Here is a 24394-nt window from a genome sequence, read left to right as displayed (position 1 = left end):
CCTGGGTGCCCAGAGCCTATGCTCTTGCTGTCTCTGTCTCTCTTTCTCTACACCCCTCTGCCAGGGCTTTGGCATAAAGGCTCAGGAGGGGACACACGTGTCCAGTAGACATGTATGTGCACAAGGTACGTGAGAAGCTGGGCCTGCTCCAGCTGCCTTCCAGCCCAGCTGCTGGCTGGGGGACTCCAAGTGCAAAGGGAAAAGGGAGAGCCCCAGAAGACCTCACACCCGCCCTGCACTCCCTCCCCGGGGGCTGTCCTGTAGCCACAGTTGGCGTGTCCCCTTCCTATCCCGGCCCGCAAGGATGACACAGGAAGCTGCTGGCTTTGGCACACTTTACTCCAGCAGTGACGTCCGCTTTCCCAGAGGATGATGGGGCCATGTGACCTGCCTCCAGGAACCAGGAGGCTTCGCCCCATGCCCAGCCCCTCAGAGCCTGCTTCCCTAGAGATGAGTCTCAGGGGACTGAAGGTGGCAGGGAGCCTAAGGGCTTTGCAGAGGCTGCAAGTGCCAGAAAAGTCCAGATGCAAGCCCCAGGTGACTCCACCCCTCGCAGGTGCCCTCCCCAGCAGGAGAAGGCAGCCCCTCACCTCTCTGGGGTGGGTACCCCCCAAATCCCTGCCCCACGCTGGGATCAAGTGAGAGTTTGGACCATGGGTTGGGGGGCACAGGGAGATTGGTAGGACTTGCCCCCCCCCCACACCAGGGGGATTCCAGTGCCAGAACCTGGCCAGCCTGAGGAGGAGCTCTATGTCCTGTATTGGGGACGTTCCATCCAGCCACTCTGCTCTGCCCAAGGTCAGGGTCAGGACCTCCCACAGGCAGAGTGGGCAGCTGCCCTGACAGGTTCCTAGATGTGACCCAGAGTGCAATGAACCCCAGACGAACAGTCTCCCACCCCTAGGGTGCCGGAACTCCGGTGGTGTGCAGGTTCTAAGGAGTTGGGGGTCTCCAAAGAGGCATATAGGAGGTCCCCAAGGAGCCAAGGATTGCCAACTCTGGCCCCACTGCCTGGCACTCATCAGCTGGGGGAGGGGTGGCCCTCTACCTGTCACCGTCTCCATGGCCGACCCCATCTCCACTGCTCTCCTCCAAACAAAAACGTGGCTTCTGTGTTTCCCCAGGCCCCAGAGGGACGGTCAGTCCAGGAGTTGGAGGAGAATTCTTCCCTTTCCCCCCACCACACTCCTATAGGGGCTTTGTCCCTGAGGTCCCCCAGGCAGGGCCCCAACCCCCAAGCACCCAAGCAGGGGACAGTACAGGCTCAGGAATGGGCTGGCCTGGGGGCAGGCGCTGAGGCCTGCCTTGGGCACCTGGGCGGCCGGGCTCCGAGTGAGAAAGCAGGTTTGATCCATGCGGGCTTGGCAGTCATCTTTGGGGCTTTTGCCTATGGTCAAAGACAATGGGTCAAGGACCCAGCATCCCCTCCCTGCTCCCCGTCCCGCTGGCGCAGAACCCGGAGGTGGGGTTGGGGGAGACCCAGCCATGCAGCCCGAGCTGCAGGCCCACGCTCACCTCCTCATACTTTTTCTTCCAGTAAAAATGGGCTTTTCTGTCCACATACAGCAGCAGCATGTCACAGAGGAAGGTGACCTGGGCAAGAGGCAGGGACAACCCCCATCCTGGTCCCTCAGCCAGCCCTCCTGCCATCTCCCCAGCTCTCACCCGGAGTCAGTGTGCTCAGCAGACTGGAGCAATGCTGGCTGCAGCCAGAGGGAGCTCTGACAGCGGTCACACTCACCACGCCGAGCCCTGCAGCTCCCGTGCCCACTGTGATGGCCGTGGGGATGATCCCGAACTTCCCTGCCTGACAGAGGGCTGGGCTAAGGCTCGAGGCCTATGACAATGGCCCACGCCTCCTCCAGCCATGTCTGTCTGTCCCCCGCCACCACACACACCGCGTCCCAGCCCAGTCCCTACCTGCCCAGTGACGAGGATGTCAAAGCGGATTCCGTAGAGCTTGAGCAGGCTCCGGGCCTCCACACCTGAAGCCTCCCACCAGTGAGTGGCTGTCCTGGGGGCAGGAGAGAGGGGGCCCTGGTCACCTACTCTGTGCACGTCCAGGCCAGGCTGGTCCTCCCAGGTGTTACTTATCCATTGGTTCCAGGAACCCCAAGCTCATGCCTGAGTCCTGGCCCTCTGCCATGATTGAGGGCATGGAAGAAAGCAAACCAGGGCCTGCCTCTCCCTGCCTGCTGAGGGCTCAAGGGAACAGAAGGGGCCCTTAGCACACACCGGGGATGGGAAACGAAAGGCAGGTTGGAGTGGGGGCAGGCCCAGGGCTCCCCCGGGGTGGGGAACTCACTCTTCCCCAGGAACTGGAGGGAAATGAACCCCCTCCCAGGATGTGGCCGAGGAAGTGCAGCACTGGGGGAGCCACCCCCATGTGGTTACAAAGGGCTGGGTTAGCCGACAACAGGCAGGGCACGATGATCTACGTCAAAGGGTATCTTCCCCAAACCTGGTGGCCTTGTGTACACTGGTGTGTATGGGCACATGCGTGTGCACATGTACGATGCGGTATGCATGTATGCAGTGTGTGGTATCCAAGACATGATAATAAAGGCACTTTGAGATCTGTCGAGTGCATCCTTGGAAAACAGATGTAGGACTGTTATTGGCACAATCCATGGTAAAACAAAACCAACAGAAATCCCAGTTAGTCCAGAGGAGGTTCATGGTATCAATCTTTAAAGTTTGCTGTAGGCTTTGGGAAATTTTTGGATAAAACAGAAGGAATGTTTTAGACAGAAATGAAAGGCCCCTGTGCCCTGGAGGGAAAATGCCAGAGTCAGGTGGAGGAGGGGCTGTGCCAGGGTCCACACTGGGCGCAGGGTGGGGATGGAGGGGGTGGAGGGCTCAGGGGGATACCAGAGAGGACCTGTGCTGGGGGCCCTGGGGCTGAGAGCATGCCCACACAGTGGAGCATCCAGAGAGTTGGGCCCTGGCTGCAGGCTGTCCTAGCCCCTACAGGAACACAGGGGGAGGGAGACACACATGTGCACTGAGGGCAGTGGGGGAGGGGCCACACCTGAAGTTGTAGCTCCTCTGTTGCAGCTGGAAGGAGTAGTGGGGCCAGCAATCTGAACCCCCGGCGTCCAGGTCGCAATCCCAGTGAATGCTGATGCCCACGGAGCCGCCCTGCACACAGCGACCCCTGCTCCAGCAGCCGGAGCGCCTGGAGCCCTCCCAGCACCCTGCCCCCATCACAGACCCACCAGCAACGCCAAGTCCTCAAAGTCTCCCCCGGCCTCAGCCACAAGGTCCCCGATGCGGAACACGGGGCAGTAGGGGCTGGAGTGTGGATGGTAGCGGCAGTGTTTGAAATAGTTGGTGTCCCAGGTCTCCAAGGCATTGGATCTGGGAGGGACCAGGAGGGGATCAGACAAGGCAGCGGTGGGGTGGGGTGGGGGGCCAGCCTTAGAGGGTCTGGGGCCAGCTGGGACCTGCTCACACTCACTTGGAGAAGTCGAACTTGCTGAAGGTCACGGTGTTTTTGATGAACAGGGTGAAGTTCTCCGCCTGGACCAGCAGGGGCCTCCTGCAGGTGGAGGAGAGGGGTGAAAGACACTACCCATCCCATCCCCCCCCCGGGGGGGGGGCCCTGTCCTAGGGGTCCAGGGCTGCCTGGAGGGATGGTGGGAGACTTACTTAGGCACGGTGTCACCCTCCACTGGGCACCAGCCCCAGATCTCACAGGTCTTGTGGGTCCCATTGAACACCACACACTGGCCCGTTTTGATGCCTTGAAAACACAAGATGAATTCTAGGCTCTGAAATTTCTACAGGAGCCAGGGTGGGTGTTGGGTAGTGGGGAGGAGGGTGGTATAGATGGAACAGGGAGACACATGGAGTCTTCATTACCATGGCTGTATGTCCCTGTCTCCCCTTCAGGGCAGTCCTCGTCGGTCCAGCAATTAGCCAGCGGGACAGAGGGATGCTGAGGTGGGTGAGAGAGCAGAGTCACCAAGGGCCCAGGGCGATGTCTCAGCTGTCTCCCTCCTTTAGCCTCCAAGGGTACCCTGAGCTTGGGGGCACATGGAAAAGCTGGAGGATGCAAATAAAAGGGGGTGGGCATCACACCACTTGAGACACCCGCATCCCATGTCAGAGTGCCTGCCTGGATACTCTGTGTTTCTGGTCCACCTTCCCGTGGAAGGAGAAGTAGAGACCCACTGGAAAGCTCTTGGGCAAGCTTACCTCTGGGCATCTGCCTTGAACTTGGTCCGGTATCACCTGGAAATTGGTCACCAAGAAGAACACATTTTCTCCCTAGGAGGTGAGTCTCAGGGTTAGCCCCCGCGTGGCTGCATCCACTGGAGAAGACAGAAGCTGGTAGCCTGGTTGGGCCCCATGCCCTGAGAGAGTGCCTCTGATGAGGCAGGTGGTGGCAGATGCCTAGGTCCCTCTCTGGGAGACAAGATGCCTTCTCGGGGCCATGCTCCATCCCATGTGGGCGCCAGTTCGAGTCCCGGCTGCTCCACTTCTGATCCAGCTCTCTGCTATGGCCTGGGAAAGCAGTAGAAGATGACCCAAGTGCTAGGGCTCCTGGTCCTGCAGGGGGGACCTGGAAGAAGCTCCTGGCTCCTGACTTTGGATTGGCCCAGCTCTGGCCATTGCAGCCATCTAGGGAGTGAACCAGTGGATGGAAGACCTCTCTCTCTCTGCCTCTGCCTCTCTGTAACTCTGTCTTTCAAATAAATAAATATTTTTTTAAAAAGAGAAAGATTATTTCTCATGATCACCGTCATCTACCCAACCAGAATTTGCCGAGAGCCCTTCCTGCTCCTACGCACTGGAGACACAGAGGTGTATTGGGCCAGGCACCCTCCCAGGCGAGAGGGGACTGGGCCTTCATCACACGCAAGGCAGCACTGGGACAGCAAGGACTAAGAGAACACATGGAGACCGCTGCCTGGGGGGCCAAAGATGCGCAGGGAGGGGGCCAGCGCCCCAGTGTCATGTACTTGGGGACTGTACCCCTAGGAAGGGGCAGTGACGAGGGCACAGGGAGGCAGGACGTGGCAGCAGTGAGGTCACGGAGGGCCTGGGTGGCAGCCGGCATGGGAGGGACTTGGATATTTATAACAACATTATTCACGGACTGCACAAAATGATCAACTTAAAAATCAGCCCACTGCCCACGTACTGAATTCCAAGTCCCACCTGAGGCCCATGGACTGGACGTTCCCCAACCCTGCCATGAGCAGCTAGAAAGCAGATGCGATTATCAGGCTGTGTGATGCTATCCAGGGTAAAACTTGAATCCAGCTGCTGTGCGACGTGCACTTAGGGGCAGAGGGGAGAAGTGAAGGGCCGCCAGGAGACCACAGTCTCATCCAGGCACTGGAGAGGTGGCAGTGAAAAGTGCTGGGAGAGGAGCTGGTGCTGTGGCGTGGCAGGTAAAGCCGTCGCCTGCAGTGCCAGCATCCCATATGGGCACCGGTTCAAGTCCTGGCTGCTCCACTTCCGATCCAGCTCTCTGCTATGGCCTGGGAAAGCAGTGGAAGATGGTCCAAGTCCTTGGAACCTTGCACCTGCGTAGGAGACCTGGAAGAAGCTCCTGGCTCCTGGCTTCAGTTTGGCGCAGCTCTGGCTGTTGCAGCCAGTTGGGGAGTGAACCAGCAGATGGAAGACCTCTCTCTCTCTCTCTCTCTCTCTCTCTTTCTATCTCTATCTCTATCTCTATCTCTATCTCTATCTCTATCTCTATCTCTATCTCTATCCCTATCTCTATCTCTCTGCCTCTCTATCTATCTCTTCTTTCTATGTGTAACTCTGACTTTCAAAGGTATAAATAAATCTTTAAAAAATTGCTGGGAGGAATAGGAAGGTGTTGTGGTTAGGTTGTGGGTCTGGGTTTGGCACAGGTGGGTGTCACAGCCCTCACTGGATAAAGACAGGCCAGGCCAGGAGAGGGGAAGTGATTTGTCATGGGTCATGGTTGGACCGCAGAAGGCAGCTGCCCTTGGCCGGGGCAGGTGTGTTGGTCGTGGCAGTGGGGTGACAATTTGGGCACCCTGGACGAGCTGGTGGGAGATGGAAGGCTGGGAGGGGCACACCTGACGGCGGTACCCCAGGTCACGGATGGGCGCTACAAGGAGCTCCAGGCCCTGGCCTCCCACTGTACCAGGAGCTCAAGTCTCAGCGTTCTGGACTCTCTGCTCCTTTCTAGACACAGCCTTTGTCAAAGCAGCTTCAGGGCCTGCCTCCCGATCCCGGTCCCCTTGGCCCCTGCCTATGCATTCCCAGATTCTTAGGGCAGCAGCACCGCGGCAACCCACCTGCGGTGGCTTCACGAAGTCAGCCACATCCCACAGCCGGTTACCCAGCTCCTTGATCTGGGTCACAGAAACCCCTTTGAGTTTGGTGATGACGGAAATCTGCGGGTCCAGGTCCCGCTCCTGGTAGCCTTTTTTGGTGAGGAGGGCCCACCTGGGGAGGAGGTGACAGGCAGGGTTGTGTGTCCCCGGCACACTGGAACAGCGTGGCAGGACTGGGCCCTACACACTCAGCCCCCTTCCCCACACACACACATATTCTACAGGCTGCCAACCCAGTACTGCGAGTCCCTGCCTGCTCTCTAGCCTTCTCCATCACCCCACATGCCCAGTTCCCTCCTTAAAGAGGATCCCCAGCCAGAGCTGCTGGTGTCCCTGGACTACCCCTGCCCTGCAGTGCAGCCAATTCTACTCTGCACCCACAGCAATGGCACAGGGCTGGGGACAAGGCCCTGGTGAGGCAGCAGGACCCACACGGGCAGCTCGCTCTTGTATCCCACTGGCCTCTGGATGGATGGATCGCTTTTCTTGCCCGCCTGCCACCCCTACACCAACCAGTCCAGGCCCCTAGAGAGCCAGTCTCAACCCCGCAGGACCAGCCCTGATCCCTCGTGCCAACCTGGCCAGCAGCCAGTCTCTCTTACCCTATCACATAGGCCACAACTCCCAGCTGCAGCAGCCTCTGCAGGGCGCCTACCCGCCAGTTCCTGGTCATCACATACTTCTCCGTCTTGTAATCCAGAAGCCCCCAGTAAGCCACAGCCCCCCGGGAGCCCATGCTCTCAGCCTCTGCCGGCTGCCGGGACACATGAGTCAGCACGGCAGCTGCAGGCAGCTGAACAGGCTGGCCAGGCCAGACGCTGTTAAAGGGACACCAGCCTCGACCAAGAGTTCTGGGCTCAGTCCCAAGCCCCAGCTGCCCTGGGTCTCCCATCGTCTGCAGAGTCCCTCTGTGGGGCCCTGGGAGCAGAGAGGAGCAGTTCCGTGCCTGAGATAGGGAATGACAGGTGTTCTAAGTGCCGTGAGAGGAGGGCATGGGGGCTGCAGGAGCCCAGAAGGGGGCTGTCCTCTCGTGTCCCCGGAGGGCACCAGGAAGAAGTGACCGCTGAGCGTGCAGATTCTGAAGGTCAACAAGCAATGTTGGGGAGTCAGGCGTGTTTCCCAGTCCATAAAGGGGGGCGCTGCTGAACCTCACAGGGAGGCGGGAAGAACAAACGCCCGCAAGGCACCCAGCCTTCTGCCTGGTCAGCCGCGCGGGTCTTAGCCGCCCTGGGGAGGCAGCGCAACCGGGTGTCGTAGGTCCGCAACCTACAACACCCGGTTGCCGGGGCGACCGGCGCCCGGGAGGCGGGAGGAGCATCGCTATTGGCTGCTGAGGGAACCCGTTCGCCGTACGCCATATTCTATTGGTCAGTGCTGCCACAGGGCCCGCCCACATCCCCGGGCAGAGTTCTAGGCGCGACGCGACGCAACGCGCTCTCCCAGCCTCTGGCAGCTTGCGGAATGGACGCAGCGATTAGGGGTCCTTGTGAGAGACCTGGAGAAGATGAAGAGCGGGACAAAGAGCGGGTGTCGGGCGCTGGGCGTGTGGCAGGGCTCAGGGAGGCCGAGGAGGGCCCGGATTCGGACTCCGATCTGGAGACAGCAGGTGCCCCCTAGACTTGGGGGGTGGGAGCAGACTTGTTTCATTTGAGAGCTTCTTCCGTGGTGGGGCGGGGGGCGCGCTGGAGACCCCTGTTCCGTCAGGAGCGGATCTTGGCATGGGGCCCCTTCCGGACAGCCGGTGGCCCCCGCGGCCCCGCGCTCTCCCCGGCTGGACCATTTCTAGAACAACGCCTAAACGCAGAGTGCACGAACAGTGCTCCGAAGGGGGATCCCGCCCTGAGATGGATTTAGAGCTGGGTTGTCTGAACCCGCAGGAAGAACTAAGCTGATAGATAGAATTTACAGTGTCCAGCCCACCACCCCACCCCAACAGCTGTCCGTAAAACACTGGTGGTCTGCACTGGGGGGGCAGGAGGAGGTGAGGAAGACACAACAGGCAGGCGGGATCTAATCCTAATCCTATCCTGACTCTTGACTGCCTGGGCGACTCTGGGGAAGGGATTTGCTGTCTCTGAGCCCCCATGTGCTCATCTGTAATATGGAACAATCAGTCCCACTAGCACGGGAAACAAAGGCTGTTCAATCACAGAGGGCAGGGGAGGAGGCAGGTGGCTGACCTGTGAGGGAGTCCACCGTGGTCCTCTTGTCTTCTTTCAGGCACCCCTGGGAGTGGAGAACTCGCCAGAGACACCCTCTACCTGAGGTCTTGCCGGGCCCATGGCGTTGTGCCTGCTTCTTGCTTTCTGCGCCAAGGGAACACCCCAGAGCTGAACCTGCGGCACCGTGGCCTGGGGCCCCAGGTACCCCTGGAAGAAACCCGGGGCCAGGCTTGGAGAGGAAGGACCCAGGAGACAAGAGCAGCGGGAGTGCCCCTCCATGAGCCCATCCCACACCTGAGTCCAACCCACATTCCCCACTTCCTCTGTGCCAGGGACCTGGGACCGAGGCTGTGACGGATCAGTGAGAGGGCTGGGGAGCCTGGTTCCAGGATGTGAGATTGGGGTGCCTTATGGAAGGAGAAGCAGGGGTCCCTTGGGAGACGGCACATGGGAAGGGGACAGTTCTCAGTTGCAAGGCGTCAAATGGACCGAGCCCTGGGTATATGAGGCTGGGTAGTGGGCAGCTGTGTCTGGCCCCTCAGACCCCTGTGTTCCGTCCCAGGGGGCCCGCGCCCTGGCTCCCACATTGGCCTCCATCCCTTACGTCAAGCGTCTGGATCTTCGGGACAATGGACTCCGTGGGGCCGGTGCAAAGGCCTTGGCAGGTGCCTTGAGCAAAACCAGTAGCATCTGTGGTAGGTGCTGTGCTGAGGGCCGATGGCGGGCTTTAGTCTTCCCATTGCTCAGAGATGCAGTCCCACACACAGCCCCTAAGCCAGGCCTTCTTATCTGGGCCCTGCTGGTGCTGCTGGGGACAGGGGGAGGGGCTTCATCACAGGGTGGGGCACATGGGGTGGAGTTAGGCTCTCGGCAGTGCACCCAGTCTGGACCCCAACCCAACCCCTCCTCTGCTGGCCAGCACCTCAGCATCTGGAGGTCCCCCAGTGCCTGTGTGTGGGGTGCGAGAGTCTTTGGAGACAGAGAGAATGGGGTGGGCATGGTGAGAGAGGGGACACAAGGTAGGGGTTCAGTGGGGCCAAATCCAAATGCTGGCTCTGCCACTGCTGTGTGGGGTGACATGCACAAGCCACTTGAACTCTCAGAGCCTTGGTTTCCACCCTGCAAAATGGCTCCAAGTACACCACGTAGCCCTCGGGGTTGTGGTGAACATGGAGCCAAACTGTGTTTGTGAAGTGGTCAGCCGAGCAGCTGATCCACATGCGCGCCCTGTGCTCGGCCACCCGGCCGATGCCTGCTGGCCTCTGGCTGTGGGGGCCTCTGTGCGTGGCTGCTGTCGCTGTGGGAGCCAGCTGTCAGCGGGGTGGCTCGCCTCTGCCACAGCACCACCTGACAGGTGCTTTTAACCCTTGACACAACAGCTCATAGACTCATAGGGAGGGAGGCATCAGGGGTCCACTGGGACCCAGCTGATGGGGGACACGACCACCGTGCAACCCCAGACCAGTCCGACCGCACAGGGTCTCCCTTTGCCTCCAGCCTGGAGGGTTGGGGGAATGGAGGGAGGTGGAGGAGGGTGGCTCCTGTGCCTCTGCGTCCCACTGACCAGAGAATGCTGTCGGCCCTCAGATGTGGACCTGTCTGAGAACCAGCTGGGAGCAGCAGGGGCCCAGGCTCTCTGTGCCGGCCTCTCAGGGAACCAGAGTGTGCAGAAGCTGTGGCTGGCAGGAAACGGGCTGGAGGAGCAGGCGGCCCGGTATCTTGCTGAGCTCCTGCTGGCCCACACAGGCCTGAAGTTCTTAGACCTCAGCTATAACCAACTGAATGAGCAAGCAGGTAACAAACACCCGGCAGCCCAAGGTCACCGTGGAGCATCAGAGCTCATCGTCCTTGGTCCTGGAGGAGAATCCAGGGAGTCCCTGGTTTTAAAGGGATGTCTGGGGAGGCCTCTCTAAGGAGGGACGCTTAAGACGAAATGATACAGGCTGGGAAGGAATCAGCCGTAGCAAGATCAGTCAAGCAGAAGAATGGGGACATCCAGACCTGTTTCCCAGACAGACAGACGCCAGTGAGACCAGGCTGGTGAGCCAGGGGGTCATGGCCAGGCTGTGGGGGAGGATGCAAGGGGAGAGGTGCTACAGGGCAAAAGACGTGAAATTCTACCCCAAGTGCTGTGAGAGACCTGGATGGAGCTCCTTTATCTCATTGCTCTCATGCCCCAGGGCCTTTGCACAGGCTGTCTGCTTTGCCAGGAATATGTACTGCTACGTGCCCATCCCCAGATGTTCCAATCAATCATAAGAATCACCTGCAGGAGAGAGGAAAGGGTAGTGTTGTGCATAATGGATTAAGCTGCTGCCTGCAACACCAGTATCCCTTATGGGCTCTGGTTTGAGTCTCAGATGCTCCACTTCTGATCCAGCTCCCTGCTAATGCACCTGGGGAAAGCAGTGGAAGATGGCCCAAGTCCTTGGGCCCCTGCACCCACATGGGAGACCCAGATGAAGCTCCTGGCTTCAGGCTTTGGCCTGGCACAGCCACGGCTGTCTGGGGAGTCAACCAACAGATGGAAGGTGGCTTGCTCTCTCTGTCTCTGTCTCTGTCTCTCTCTCTCTCTCTCTCTCTGTAACTCTGCCTTTCAAATAAAATGATTCTCTTTAAAAGGGAGGGCAGTGCTATGGAGTAGCAGATTAAGTGCCACCTGCAATGCTAGCATCTCACATGGGCGCCAGTTTGATTCTCAGCTGCTCTACTTCCAATCCAGCTCCCTCATGCACCTGAGAAAAGCAGCGGAAGATGGCCCAAGTGCTTGAGACCCTGCACCTATGTGGGAGACCGGGAAGACGCTCCTGGCTCCTGGCTCCTGGCTCCCGGCTTCAGCCTGGCCCAGCCCTGGGTGTTGGAGCCATTTAGGGAGTGAGCTAGAAGATAGAAGATATTTCTGTGTGTGTGTGTTTGTGTATGTGTGTATGTCTAACTCTGCCTTTCAAATAAAATAATCCAAAAAAAAAAATCCACCTGGGACCCTGCATTAAGAATACAGGATCCTGGGCCCTGGACCAGCTGAACCATACTGTTGAGGAAGTGCCTGTAGATCTGCATTTTAATGGATGTCCCAGGAGAATTGTCTCATGTGGAAGATCCAAGAATAGCGGCTTTGTCTCAGGCTGCTCTGAACGAGGTAGGCGGCACAAGCCTTGGCCTGTGAGAAACTTCCAGAGCCAGTCTGAGAACATTAGAGCGGGGAGTCTTGAAATGAAAGAGAGGCGGACTTGAGAGACTTGGCTACAATAAATAGAGGTGTCTCTCGAGGTCTCTAGGCCTGTGTGTGGGCAGAGATCCTGCCACTGCTGCAAAAACTCACACGCATGCACTGGGTGGGGGGAGGCAGGGTGGGGCTGGGGGAAGGATGGGCTCATGCGGCCCCCTTGTTTTCCTGAGAGGGGTTCTGTGGCTGGGCCCAATTCCCCTGGGGGTGAGAGGCTTGATCCATGGTGACAGTGCTGCTGCTGCCAAAGGGTGGCTTCAGGGCTCATGAGACCAAGCACTGGCAGGGTTTCGGCCTGTGGAAGAAAGAACCTTCTCACCCTTCAGCTATTCAGCCAAGGAGAGGCTTCCCCGCAAAAGGGGGCACCGCTGGCCGCCCCTCCCAATTCTGTGGAAGCAGGAAGCTTCCCTGGTATGAGAGCCTACAGGTATCAGATGCGGGGCCCATCCTGGGCGCCCTGGGCCAGGGCGGAGTCCTCCCCTCCCTCTGCAGTGCAGGGAGCTCTCCAAGGTGCTAAAAGCGTCAGCTGCCACGCAGCTGGCCCAGCTCTGGTTGAGCCATCGGTTTTTTTCTTCCTTGCATTCTTTTCTTTTTTCTTTTTTCCTTTTCAAGCAAATCTCATGAGACCTGTGCTGGGTCAGATCCAGGAGGAGGGACTCCCAGCCTGGGGGCAGAGACCGGCCAGGCAGCGATGAGTCGGATCCTGGAAGAGTGGGAGCACGGTGGACGTGGGGCTGGGCGGGCAAGGCGTGAGCTTGGCTCTTGCACAGATGAAGGGCTCTTGGCGCAGTGCTGGTGTACAGGGACGGGGAGCAGGTCAGACTGGCCGAGTGATGACAGAGGGGAGAGCAGACCCGGGGCTGGGATGCTTCCTGGTTTACAGGCTAACTCTCCCCCAGGGTTTCTTTGCCCAGCACCATCCCCTTGCTTTCTCTATCATCTCTACCTTATCCACACCACACATGTGCCAGCTTTGTCACCTTTCACCCAGACTACGGCTCCAGCACTCCAAGGTCTCCCAGCCCAAGCGCTCTCTCTCTCTCTCTCTCTCTCTCTCTCTCTCTCTTTATTTGACATTGGTTCACCCCCCAAATGGCCACAATGGCTGGAACCTCGCCAATCCGAAGCCAGGAGCCAGGGGCCTCCCCCCCGGTCTCCCATACGGGTGCAGGGTCCAAGCACCTGGGCCATCCTCCACTGCCTTCCCGGGCCACAGCAGAGAGCTGGACTGGAAGAGGAGCAGCTGGAACTAGAACTGGTGCCCATATAGGATGCTGGCGCCGCAGGCGGAGGATTTACCAAGTGAGCCACAGCGCCCCCCCTCCCACTTAAAGATTTATTTGAAAGACAGAGTTACAGAGAGGCAGAGGTGGGGGCCACGGTGTTCTACCCACTGGTTCGTTCTCCAGATGGCTGCAACGATCAGAGCGGGGCTGATCCGAAGCCAGGATCCAGGAGCTTCTTCCAGGTCTCCCACTGGATGCGGGGGCCCAAGGACTTGGGGCATCTTCCACTGTTTTCCCAGGCCATAGCAAGGAGCTGGATTGGAAGTGGAGCAGCTGGGACTCAAACGGGCGTCCATATGGGATGCTGGCACTGCAGGCAGCGGCTCTACCCACTACGGCACAGTGCCAGCCCCAAGGTCTCTTTAAAAAAAATGTATTTGAGGCCAGCGCCATGGCTCACTAGGCTAATCCTCTGCCTGTGGCGCCGGCACCCCGGGTTCTAGACCCAGTTGGGGCACCGGTTCTGTCCCGGTTGCTCCTCTTCCAGGCCAGCTCTCTGCTGTGGCCTGGGAGTGCAGTGGAGGATGACCCAAGTGCTTGGGCCCTGCACCCCATGGGAGACCAGGAGAAGCACCTGGCTCCTGCCTTTGGATCAGCGCGGTGCAGCAGCTGCAGCAGCCATTGCGGGGTGAACCAATGGAAAAGGAAGACCTTTCTCTCTGTCTCTCTCTCACTGTCCACTCTGCCTGTCAAAAAAAGAAAAAAGAAAAAAGAAAAAGAAAAAGAAAGAAAGAAAGAAAGAAAGAAAGAAAGAAAGAAAGAAAGAAAAAAAAAAGAAAAAATGTATTTGAGAGGTAGAGACAGAGAACTCCCAGCTACTGACCCATTCTGCAGTGGCCTGCAACAGCTGGGGTCTGGCCAGGCTGAAGCCAGGATCTCAATCCTGGTCTCCCACAGGGGTGGCAGGGACCCAAGCACTTGAACCATCAGCCGCTGCCTCTCAGGGTCTGCCTTAGTAGAAAGCCGGACTCTGGAACTGGAGCCAGAGCCAGGAATTGAACCCAGGCTGTGGGTGTCTCCAACGCTAGGCTAAAGACCCCCCGGCAGTATGGTTTTCTGAAGGAATGGACAGAGTGACTAAGAAGGTCTCCCTTGTTGTTTCTAAAGGGGAGACCCTTGCACCAGCTCTGGCAGAAAACACAGGACTCACTGAGCTTAACCTAAGCTGGAATCACCTCCGAGGCCCGGGAGCCGTAGCATTTGCCAGGGCACTAGAGGTACGAGGCCCACGTGTAGGTGGTCCCTCAGGCATGCCCTCTGGGGCAAGTGTCCCAGGGACCAGCTGCTTGTCTTTGCCACTCTTCAGAAAGGAACCTTGGTTCTTCCAACAGAGCTCAAAGGGTTTTTCTTTAGGGAACTTTAATTTGCTCTGCTCCCATCTAAGGACTGTAATAGGTCATTCACCCAAGGGTCCCCAACTGTGTGTCATGCCCCTCTCCCAGACTTTGCGACACATCTGTGCACTCTGGTGACGCAGGCTCACTGTTGGGGCCGATGCAGATGCGACCCCAACAAGACGTCCCCCGTGTTCCCTTGAACGCCTCGCAAGACATCCCACCTACTCCCTGGATGTTGCTGCTCACGGGCTGTGGCCATGGGTGGCTCCAGCCTGCCAGGGTGGCACAAGGTGCCTCCAGTGTCCCCAGTGCCACCAACTTTGTGGGGTCATCTTTGGAGAATGACAGCTGCTGCCCTGTCCCACAAGGCGGCAGGTGAGGCTGTTTTCCCAGAGTGCACATCCCTGCCCTGGGGCCTCTGCTGGGCCCTTGGGACTGCTCTGTGTCCCAGGGCCCTGCCCTCCGTACCCCAAGTGGGTGTGGAGTCTGATCACTGTGTCTCCGGGACCTGGAGCTGCTTGGTCTCTGGGTGGTCCGTCGCATCTACACATCGCCATCCCCTGTTGGGGCCATTCAGATCTGCTCACCACTGTCCGAGCCACGCTAATGGGGGCAGGGGGGGCAGTGTCCTTCCACACTGTGTACCTCGGGCCTCCTGAGCTCAAGGGTCGTGGCCAGCCTGGCATTTTCCGTGGTGGGATCTGGCCCTGTGGCCTGCTCTTTGTTGTTCCAGGCAAACATCTTCCTTAAAGTTCTGGATGTCTCACACAATGGCTTTGGGGACCCTGGAGCCTCTGCAGTGGGTGAGGCCCTCAAGACCAACAACGTGCTGGAGGAACTCAACATGAGGTGAGGAGCACCAGGTGCTGCCCCAGGGACCCCAGGGCCATTTAAAATTTTTTTATTATTTATTTGAAAGGCAGAGTAACAGGCCGGTGTCGCAACTCACTAGGCTAATCCTCCACCTGCGGCGCTGGTACCCTGGGTTCTAGTCCCGGTTGGGGCACCAGATTCTGTCCTGGTTGCTCCGCTTCCAGTCCAGTTCTCTGCTGTGGCCCGGGAAGGCAGTGGAGGATGGCCCAGGTGCTTGGGCCCTGTACCCACATGGGAGACCAGGAGGAAGTACCTGGCTCCTGGCTTCGGATTGGCGCAGCGTGCCAGCCATAGTGGCCATTTGGGGGGTGGACCAACTAAACGAAGACCTTTCACTCTGTCTTTCTCTCTCTCACTAACTCTGCCTGTCAAAAAAAAAGGCAGAGTAACAAAGAGAAACGAGGAGACAGATCTTCCGTTTGCTGGCTCACTCCCCAAATGCCCACAATAGCCAGGACTGGGCCGAGCTCAAGGCAGGAACCAGGAACTCCATGCAGGTCTCCCACATGGGTGGCTGAGGCTCAGGCACTTGGACCTTCCTCCACTGCTTTCCTAGGCACATTAGCAGGTAAGCTGGGTCAGAAGTGGAGCAGCTGGGGCTGGAGCCAGCACTCATAAGGGATGCTGGTCTCATGGGCAGTGGTTTAACCTGTTGTGCCGCAACACCAAGATTTATTTTTATTTATTTGAAAGGCAGAGTGAGAGAGACAGCAGAAGAGACAGAGAGATCTTGCATCTGCTAGTTCATTCCCCAAATGGTCACAATGGCCAGGGCTGGACCAGGCCAAAGGAAGAAACCTGGTCTCCCACATGGGTCTCCCATATGGGTGGCAAGGGCCCAGGTACTTGGGCCATCTTCTGTTGCTTTCTCAGGTGCATTGGCAGAGAACTGGATTGGAAGTGGAGCAGCTGGGACTCCAACTGGTGCTCTGGTATCCAATATGGGATGCCAGCATCACAGGTGGCAGCTTAACTCGCTGTGCCACAGAGCCAGCCCCCCACACCAAATCTCTTTAATTTCCAGATCAACCACAGTCTACCCAGGATGGGGCTTGAGCCACAATTCCTAAGTACCCAGCTCTGTCTTTTTTACTCAACCTCATGATTTACACATTGAGACTTGTGACTGAAGTAGAGGTGGGGGTCACGAAGCTGTGAGCGAGACGCATCGTCACAGGTCTCAGTGCAGGCCTGGCAGGGCCCGCCATGTGGCTGGTGCATGTGCTTGCCTCAACATGCGAGGGGGCGGCCTCATGACATAACAGGTAAAGTGGCCGCCTCCAGCGCTGGCACCCCATATGGGCGCTAGTTTGAGTCCCGGCTGCTCCACTTCCCATCCAGCTCCCTTCTCATGGCCTGGGAAAAGCAGCAGAGGATGGCCCAACTTGCTTTGGCCCCTGCCAATCATGTGGGAGACCCAAAAAAAACCTCCTGGCTCCTGGCTTCAGCCTGGCCCAGCCCCGGCTGTCGCGGTCTTTTGGGGAGTGAACCAGTGGATGAAACATCTCTGTCTCTGTCTCTTTCACTCTCTCTCTCTGTAACTCTGCCTTTCAAATAAAATACATAAATAAAAAACAAAACAGAAAACATGTGATGGCTAGGTGCCTACGCTGTGTGAGGCACCCTTCCCAGTCAAATGGGGTCTCAGCATTGGCAGGTAACCACGGACAGGGATGAGGAATGGGGCGTGAGAGAAGGAAAGAGACAGAGTCCAGGCAGGCCATGCCCCTCCCCTGTGGGCAAGGAGGTCCCCTTGATCTTGCCCCCTCTTCTTGCCCATGGGATGAGCCAAGGCTGTTGGCCTCCACAAGAGATGCTGAGATTCAAGGTACAGAAGTGGGAGTTGGACGGATGGAGTCCCTGTTTGGGCCGCCCTCATCCCACGTTAGAGTGCCAGCTCCTTTGCTTCTGATCCAGCTTCCTGCCAGTGTGCCTGGGAGGCAGCAGGTGATGGCCAAGGACTTCTGGGTCCCTGCCAGCCACACAGAAGACCCAGATGGAGAATCTGGGTTCCTGGCTTTGGCCTGGCCCAGCCCTGGTGATTGCAGGTAATTGAGGAGGGAACTAGTAGATGAAAGCTGTGTGTGTGTGTGTGTGTGTCTGCCTTTCAAGTAAAATGGAAATACATACAATCTTTAAAAAGAAGTGGGAGTGGCTCCGAAGACAAAGTGACTCACAGCAGCGCTGAGATCTGCAGTTTGGGTCCAGCAGGAGGAAAGGACATGGACAGGAAGCCGTGTGTTTTTCCAGAACAGATGCTGTCATGGTGACAGGGACGGGCCCAGCTGGGCCAGAGCATGTGGGCGGGCCTAATGAGCTCAGTGGGCCAGAAGCAGCAGCTGGTGGAGACCTGGGGCAGGAGGGTGGCGGGCAGGCCTCTGCGTGCGTTTGCTGCCTGAGAGCCCCTGCACCCTGGGAGGCAACATCTTGGCCATCTTTTCCACATTGGCCGCCGAAGCCCTGGGGGTGGACAGAGGCCTAGAATGTAGACGTGAACCTGCTGGATTCGGCTGCAGCTCCAGCGGGGACCCTGGGCCAGGGGGCTCAGCGCCACTGTCTTCTGTTACAGCAACAACCGCATCTCTGCAGCTGGAGCCCAGAGCCTGGGCCTGGGCCTCCGGGTCAACCAGACCCTAAGGATTCTTGTCGTGAGTGGGAATCTGAGTGGGGAGGCCCCAACACCCCGATCCCTCCCCTGCCACGTCCCCCCATCCCAAGGGTAGCAAAAGGGCGGGGTACACAGGCTCCAGGGTCCAAGTTGTAGTGGGGGTGGTCTCTGGCTTCCTCCTGGGGCCGCTTCCTCCCCCTGCCCTCCACACCCCCACCTGCCATCGGGCCAGTGACTGTTCTTCATTGTCTTCCTCTCTCCGCCCTGAACAGTGGCTCCCCATCCTCCTCTCTGCGCTTGCTCCCCAGCCCGCTGAGATGCGGAGGGTGGCTGGGGCTCCCCGTGCTGCCCCGTCTTCTTCGCTGCTTTTCCTGCACACCCCCATGGAAGCCAGGGCCAGTCTTGACTGCTGGGCACTGCTCAGAGCCTCCCTGAGGTCCTGTGTGCCCAGCAGGGGTTCTGAGACAGAGAAGGGAAGGAGCCAGGTGAGGGTGGCATGGGTGTGGGAGGACCACTGTGCCAGCAGCACGTGCTGGGGGACAGTCACGCCCGCTGCAGGGGCATCCGGCTCTGCCTTGCCCTCCGCTGCCCACCCTCGGGCTTCGCCATAGCTCTCCCACCTCCCCCACAGCAGGAATCCAGACTTCACCCTCAAGCCCGGATCTGCGTTCCCAGCCACCTACTGGACAGTCCCCCTCTAAAGTGCCACCGTCAAGTCAGCTCTGAGAGGCCAGCCTGAACCCATCACTGCTCTCAGGGCTGCCGTTCCTCAGGATGGAAGCTGAGGCCCAGGGCTGGACCCATCCCCCCACCCCACCCCATCTTCCCTCCTAGCCTGTCCCCTCCTACAGAGTGAGTGCTCAGGCTGCGGGCTCCAGCCTCTTTTCACTTTCCCACCTCCCAGTCACTCCCCGCACTAAATCCTTCAGCAGGTCCCCACTGGATGAATCACAGCAGGGCTTGTGGGAATCTGGGTCCTGCTAACAACCTCTCCCAAGTTCACGGTTCTCATGCCAAGTTGCTCAGAAATCTACACACACACACACACACACACACACGGTGCTGTTTTTCACTTGCACTTTTGCTCTGGCTGCTGTTGCTGAAACACCCACCTCACCTGTAACCCTGTAACCTCAGGTGTGTTCTCCCGGGTAGAAGGGCACGCATCACACTGCATTGTTGTGGTGCGCCCTGTTCTCCTCTCCCCGGCCGTGAGTGAGCTCTGTAAGGGCCACAGCGTCTTCTTGTGTCTGTATTTTCGGTGCCCAACATAGAGCTAGACACTGGGTGGGTGCTCGGTCGGTGTCCGCTTCCCGCCTCTCCTCCCCAGCCCGGCAGCCTCATCCAGGGCACTGGGCCCCACGGAGACACCTGGGGCCAGCCTTCCCCGCCCCACTCCAGCCTGCCCCAACCCCGCTTGCCTTTGTTTTGTGTGGGTTTCCTAGGTGACCAGGAACCCTGTGCGCACGGAAGGCTGCTTCGGTCTTCTCAAGGCTGTCCGGGACAACCCTGCATCTGCCCTTGAACTGCTGGACGTCTCTGTAAGAGCTTTGTCGTAAACCTGGTCTCTGATGCTCCCTACAGCCCGGGGAGGTCTGTTTCAGAGGAAGAAAGTGGGGGTGAGAGAAATGAAGCGCTCTGCCCACGACACAGCGTGGCACAGGCAGGCGGTGAGGGCGTGCCAACCCCAGCCCTGCTCCCGCTCTGGGCTGACCCTGCTGTGGTTTTTGTCTTGGGCCCCTGCCTGAGTTCTTCATTGGCTGAGTGAGAAAAGGTGGGATTCTGGGGACACGATGCCACCCTTCGTTGGTCTGCAGGGCCAGCACCGTGCAAGCTGTTCTTGTCTTTGCTCCTGGCCTGGACTGCTTGCAAGTAGACTGTGATGGTGAAAACGCTCCTTTGTGACTGTGAGGGAGATTGGGTCCCCTTTACAATTCAATTTTGCATTTAAATTTTTTAAAAAAGATTTATGTATTTGAAAGGCTTTGCCGGTGCCATGGCTCACTAGGCTAATCCTCCGCCTTGCAGCACCGGCAAACCAGGTTCTAGTCCCAGTCAGGGTGCCGAATTCTGTCCCGGTTGCCCCTCTGGGAGACCAGGAGAAGCACCTGGCTTCTGCCTTCGGATCAGCGTGGTGGGCTGGCCGCGGCGGCCATTGGAGGGTGAACCAACGGCAAAAGGAAGACCTTTCTCTCTGTCTCTCTCTCACTGTCCACTCTGCCTGTCAAAAAAAAAAAAAAAAAAAGAAAAGAAAAGAAAAGAAAGAAAAAAGAAAGGCAGAGATACAGAGAGCAAGTGAGTGAGAGAGAGATCTTCCATCCACTGGTTCACTCCCCTAGCTGGGCTAAATCTGAAGCCAGGTGACAGGAGCTTCTTCCAGGTCTCCCATGTGGGTGCAGGGGCCCCGGTACTTGGGCCATCTTCTGCTTCCCCAGGTGCATTAGCAGGGAGCTGGGTCGGAGATAGAGCAGCCGGGACTCGAACCAGCACTCTTATGGAATGCCAGGACTGCAGATGGAATCTTTACCTGCTCAGCCACAGTGCCAGCACCAAAAAAAAATTAATTTAGAGGCAGAGACAGAGCTCCCATTTGGTGACTCACTCCGAAAATGCCACAACTGAGAGGCAGAACTCATCCAGGCCTTTCCTGTGGGTGGAAGGGACCGAGCTGTAGCGCAATCTCCACTGCCTCCCAGGGACTGCATTAGCAGGAAACTAGAGGCAGGAGACAGAGCTGGGAATGGACCCAGGAGCTCCAGCGTGGGACATGGGTGCCTTCCCTGCTAAGCAAAATGGCCCCTCCCCACCCTTGTTTTGTTGTTCTTGTTGTTGATGTTGTTCTTGTTGTTTTGACAGGCAGAGTTAGACAGTGAGAGAGAGAGAGAGACAAAGGTTTTCCTTTTCCATTGGTTGACCCCCCAAGTGGCTGCCACGGCCGGCGCACTGCGCCGATCTGAAGCCAGGAGCCAGGTGCTTCCTCCTGGTCTCCCACGTGGGTGCAGGGCCCAAGCACTTGGGCCATCCTCCACTGCCTTCCCAGGCCACAGCAGAGAGCTGGCCTGGAAGAGGGGCAACCGGAACAGAATCCGGCGCCCCGAGCAGGACTAGAACCCGGGGTGCCGGTGCCGCAGGTGGAGGATTAGCCTAGTGAGCCGCAGAGCCGGCCCCCACCCTTGTTTTTATGTGATGTGGAACTGACACCACCCCCAAGAGTCACTGTGAGTCACTAGCTGAGGGCACAGACCCTGGAAGGCACTCACAGAGAAGACAGTGCTTACTGCCTTCTCCTCGACCGCTTTACTTAAAATTTTTTTATTTTATTTATTTGAAATGCAGAATTACACACAGAGAGATAAAGATCTTCCATTTGCTGGTTCACTCCCCAAATGGCCACAGTAGCCAGGGCTGGACCAGGCTGAAGCCAAAAGCCAGGAACTCCATCCGGGTCTCGGACATGAGTGACAGGTGCCCAAGTACTTGGGCCATCCTCTGCTACTTTCCCCAGGCTCATTAGCAAGGGAGCAGGATAAGACGTGGAGCAGCCGGCACTGGACCTGGAGATCTTCTGAGATGCTGGTGTTGTAGGCAGCAGCTTAACCTGCTGTGCCACAGTCAGCCCTTTTTTTTTTTTAATTGAGAAGCACAAGTATGCTGAAAAGCGCACACACCTGCAGTGTGGTTTCACAGACAGCACACGCTCACCATAACCACCCCCGGGGGAAGGAACAGAGCTCAGGAGAGCCCCCCTTTCCCGTCCCCGTGGCTTGGGGAATATGTGACTGTCACCCAAAGGAGAGAAATGACCCAGAGAGAGCCTCTTGGAGACGTGTGTGTGTGTGTGTGTGTGTGTGCGCGTGTGTGTAAGAACAAGTCAAGTTCTCTGAAAGCAATACACCCACTGCCTTGTCACGGTTTCTCCTCAGGATGTCCAGGTGAACAGAGAGTTTGACGACCTCGCTGGCTCGCTGCGGGTCACCCTTCCAGGCCTTTGCATCAAGACTGGTGCTCGCCGAGCGGAGCCTAAGAAGGAATCGCCGCCCGGCTTCAGACCCTCCCTATCAGCGTCCGTCCCCTAAGTGACTGTGCAGCGTGGCCTCATTTCCTCCAATCAGCCGCCTCCTGCTCCACGTGCAGGGTTCCTCCACCGCCCACACCCTACCCACACTTGTGTCAACAAAGAGACCCCCACCCACCCAACCCCGTCCACCGGGAGCTAAGCTCCCAGGCGTTCGCAGTCCCTGGGACACCGTACCCTCCTCTCTGCCCCGTGCCTCCTGGTGATCGTCTGGGATTTTGTTCGCTCTCATTCACACAGCACAAACCCCTCCCACGTGCTGCACGTTGTGCTGGACACAGAACAGCGGACGCCCAAGGAAGCCTCTGTCCTCCTGGGGTCTGTGTCCTGACCAGCTGGGGAGACTGGAAATCTCCAAGGAAGTGTGCAGCTAGCATTTCCAAATGCTACTTAAACAAATGTGGACTGGTGTCGCTCCCCCTCTTCGCGGAGGAACGACACTAAACCCTGCCTAGGTTTCCTATCTGAGTCACGGCACCATTATGCCTCCTAGGCTTCCTATCCGAGTCACGGCACCATTATGTCGCTCCCCCTCTTCGTGGAGGAACGACACAGGACCCTGCGCTGTTCTTTTGTCTGCTCGGCCCTTCCCGGGTTTGCTGCTGGTTCTTCCTGGGTTGGCTGCCATCCCTTCCACCTCCGTGGAAGGGCGGTTCCCCCTGCCACCTTCCCCACTTCCGCGGGGGAGCGGCACACCGCCAGCCGGCTCTCTCGGGGGCTGCTCAGATGTTACCCGGATGTTCCTGGTGCATGTTGTCTCTCTCCTCCTTTATAGTCCTCTTCCACCAATCCCAACTCTGCTACCCACACGCCAAGTACGCTGCTCTCCTCCAATCAGGAGTAGGTCCTGCTGCTTATTGGTTGAACTGGAGGCAGCTGCGTAGAAGCTGTTTACTCCTCTCCCAGCGCCATATTGTGGGAGAGCAGATGCATAGAATAAGTCTTAATTCGAGTAACTTAGTCTAGTCCGAGTTGCTCCCCACAGACTGGCACAACCCTTTAGGGAGGCAATCAGTCATGATTCACTGAAAGCCCAGGGGCTGGTGTTGCGGCACAGTGGGTTAAGCCACCACTTACGTATGGCATCCCATGTCGGAGTGCTGCTCCCCATCCAGCCCCTTGCTAATGCACCTGGGAAGGCAGCAGGAGATGGCCCTAGTACTTGGGCCCCTGCCAGCCATGTGGGAGACGCAGGAGGAGTTCCAGGCTCATGATGGCTGTGGACATTTGGGGAGTGAACCAGCAGATGGAAGACTTCTTTGTCTCTCTCACTATGCCTTTCAAATGAATCAAGTAAATACATTTTTTAAACTTCTATTTGGTTAATCCTCTGCCTGCGGCACCAGCATCCCATATGGGCGCCAGGTTCTAGTCCTGGTTGCTCCTCTTACAGTCCAGCCTTCTGCTGTGGCCCGGGAAGGCAGTGGAGGATGGCCCAAGTGCTTAGGCCCTGCACCCATGTGGGAGACCAGGAAGAAGCACCTGGCTCCTGGCTTCGGATTGGCGCAGCGGGCCAGCCGCAATGCCCAGCTGTAGCAGCCATTTGGGAGGTAAACCAAAAGAAAGGAAGACCTTTCTCTCTCTCTCTCTCTCTCTCTCTTTCTCTCTCTGTCAAAAAAAAAAAAAAAAAAAAAAAAAAAAAAAAAAAAAAAAAAAAAAAAAAGAAAGTTCTATTGTGGATTCAAAAGGCTTCCATAGCCTAGGCAGCTCATGTCAGGAGCCAGACGTCATACGTAAGAGTGTTAATTGTTAAACACCAGGAGTCACTGTGCACTGTTCACTGTAAAACTTGTTCTCAAACAGTTTTTTGTGTGTGTGCATGTGTGTGCAAATTATTCAAATCTTTACTTAATATAGAGTTGGTCTTCTGTGTACAAAGTTAATCGAAAATGAATCTTAAGGAGAATGGGACTGGGAAGGAGAGAAGGGGGAGGAGAAGGGGTGGAGTGTAGGTGGGAGGGGGGGTATGGTGGGAAGAATAACTATAGTCCTAATGTTGTCCTTATGAAATTTGTGTTCCTTAAAAAATAAATTAAAAAAAGTTCCAAAATTGACTATGGTGATGGCTCTACAGTTCTGTGGTGCATATAGTAAAAGCAATGGAACTGTATACTTTAAATGAACAAATAGTACAGTATGTAAATTGTATTCCAATAAAGCCGCATTTCAAAGGGAAAGACTGGAGTTGGGTGTTTGACAAAGCAGTTATAATATCCATGTCCCGTATAGGAGTGCCTGTTTTTGTTTTTGTTTTTGTTTTTGTTTTAAAGACTTATTCATTTGAAAGTCAGAGTTACACACAGAGAGAAGGAGAGACTTCTTCCGGGTCTCCCATGTGGGTGCAGAGGCCCCAGGACTTGGGCCATCCTCTACTGCACTCCCGGGCCACAGCAGCGAGCTGGATCAGAAGTGGAACAGCCAGGACTCGAATCGGTGCCCATATTGGATGCTGGTACTGCAGGCTGCAGCTTTGCCTGCTACGCTGGGTCAGCGCCGGCCTAGGA

The 24394-nt window shown here is 57.3% G+C and overlaps 2 protein-coding genes across 7 annotated transcripts; one reads left to right on the top strand and one right to left on the bottom strand.

The window, feature by feature from the left end:
* Positions 1–318: 318 nt before the first annotated feature.
* P2RX6 (purinergic receptor P2X 6) lies at positions 319–7787 on the bottom strand. 6 transcript variants are annotated; one of them, XM_002723453.5, is made up of 12 exons: positions 6926–7787; positions 6285–6435; positions 4201–4272; positions 3865–3940; positions 3652–3745; positions 3461–3541; positions 3219–3360; positions 3032–3141; positions 1921–2014; positions 1742–1807; positions 1516–1593; positions 319–1387 (listed from the first exon to the last, which is right to left on the bottom strand). In XM_002723453.5, exons 1-12 carry the CDS (start codon positions 7213–7215, stop codon positions 1265–1267), a joined length of 1377 nt encoding a protein of 458 aa, XP_002723499.2. In that variant the 5' UTR covers positions 7216–7787; the 3' UTR covers positions 319–1264. The 6 variants fall into 6 exon arrangements, with proteins under 6 accessions (XP_002723499.2, XP_069922029.1, XP_069922027.1 ...); XM_070065928.1 differs by having other exon boundaries at positions 3032–3057; XM_070065926.1 differs by having other exon boundaries at positions 1742–2014.
* LRRC74B (leucine rich repeat containing 74B) lies at positions 7730–24067 on the top strand. The gene is made up of 9 exons (XM_008251876.4): positions 7730–7929; positions 8544–8686; positions 9048–9180; positions 10073–10279; positions 14105–14214; positions 15068–15183; positions 17777–17855; positions 19261–19356; positions 21739–24067. Exons 1-9 carry the CDS (start codon positions 7785–7787, stop codon positions 21889–21891), a joined length of 1182 nt encoding a protein of 393 aa, XP_008250098.1. The 5' UTR covers positions 7730–7784; the 3' UTR covers positions 21892–24067.
* The last annotated feature ends 327 nt before the right edge of the window (positions 24068–24394 follow it).

This window comes from Oryctolagus cuniculus, chromosome 21 (assembly GCF_964237555.1).
Source record: "Oryctolagus cuniculus chromosome 21, mOryCun1.1, whole genome shotgun sequence".
In the NCBI taxonomy this organism is placed as follows: domain Eukaryota; kingdom Metazoa; phylum Chordata; class Mammalia; order Lagomorpha; family Leporidae; genus Oryctolagus; species Oryctolagus cuniculus.
This window is presented reverse-complemented; position numbering and strand designations above follow the sequence as displayed.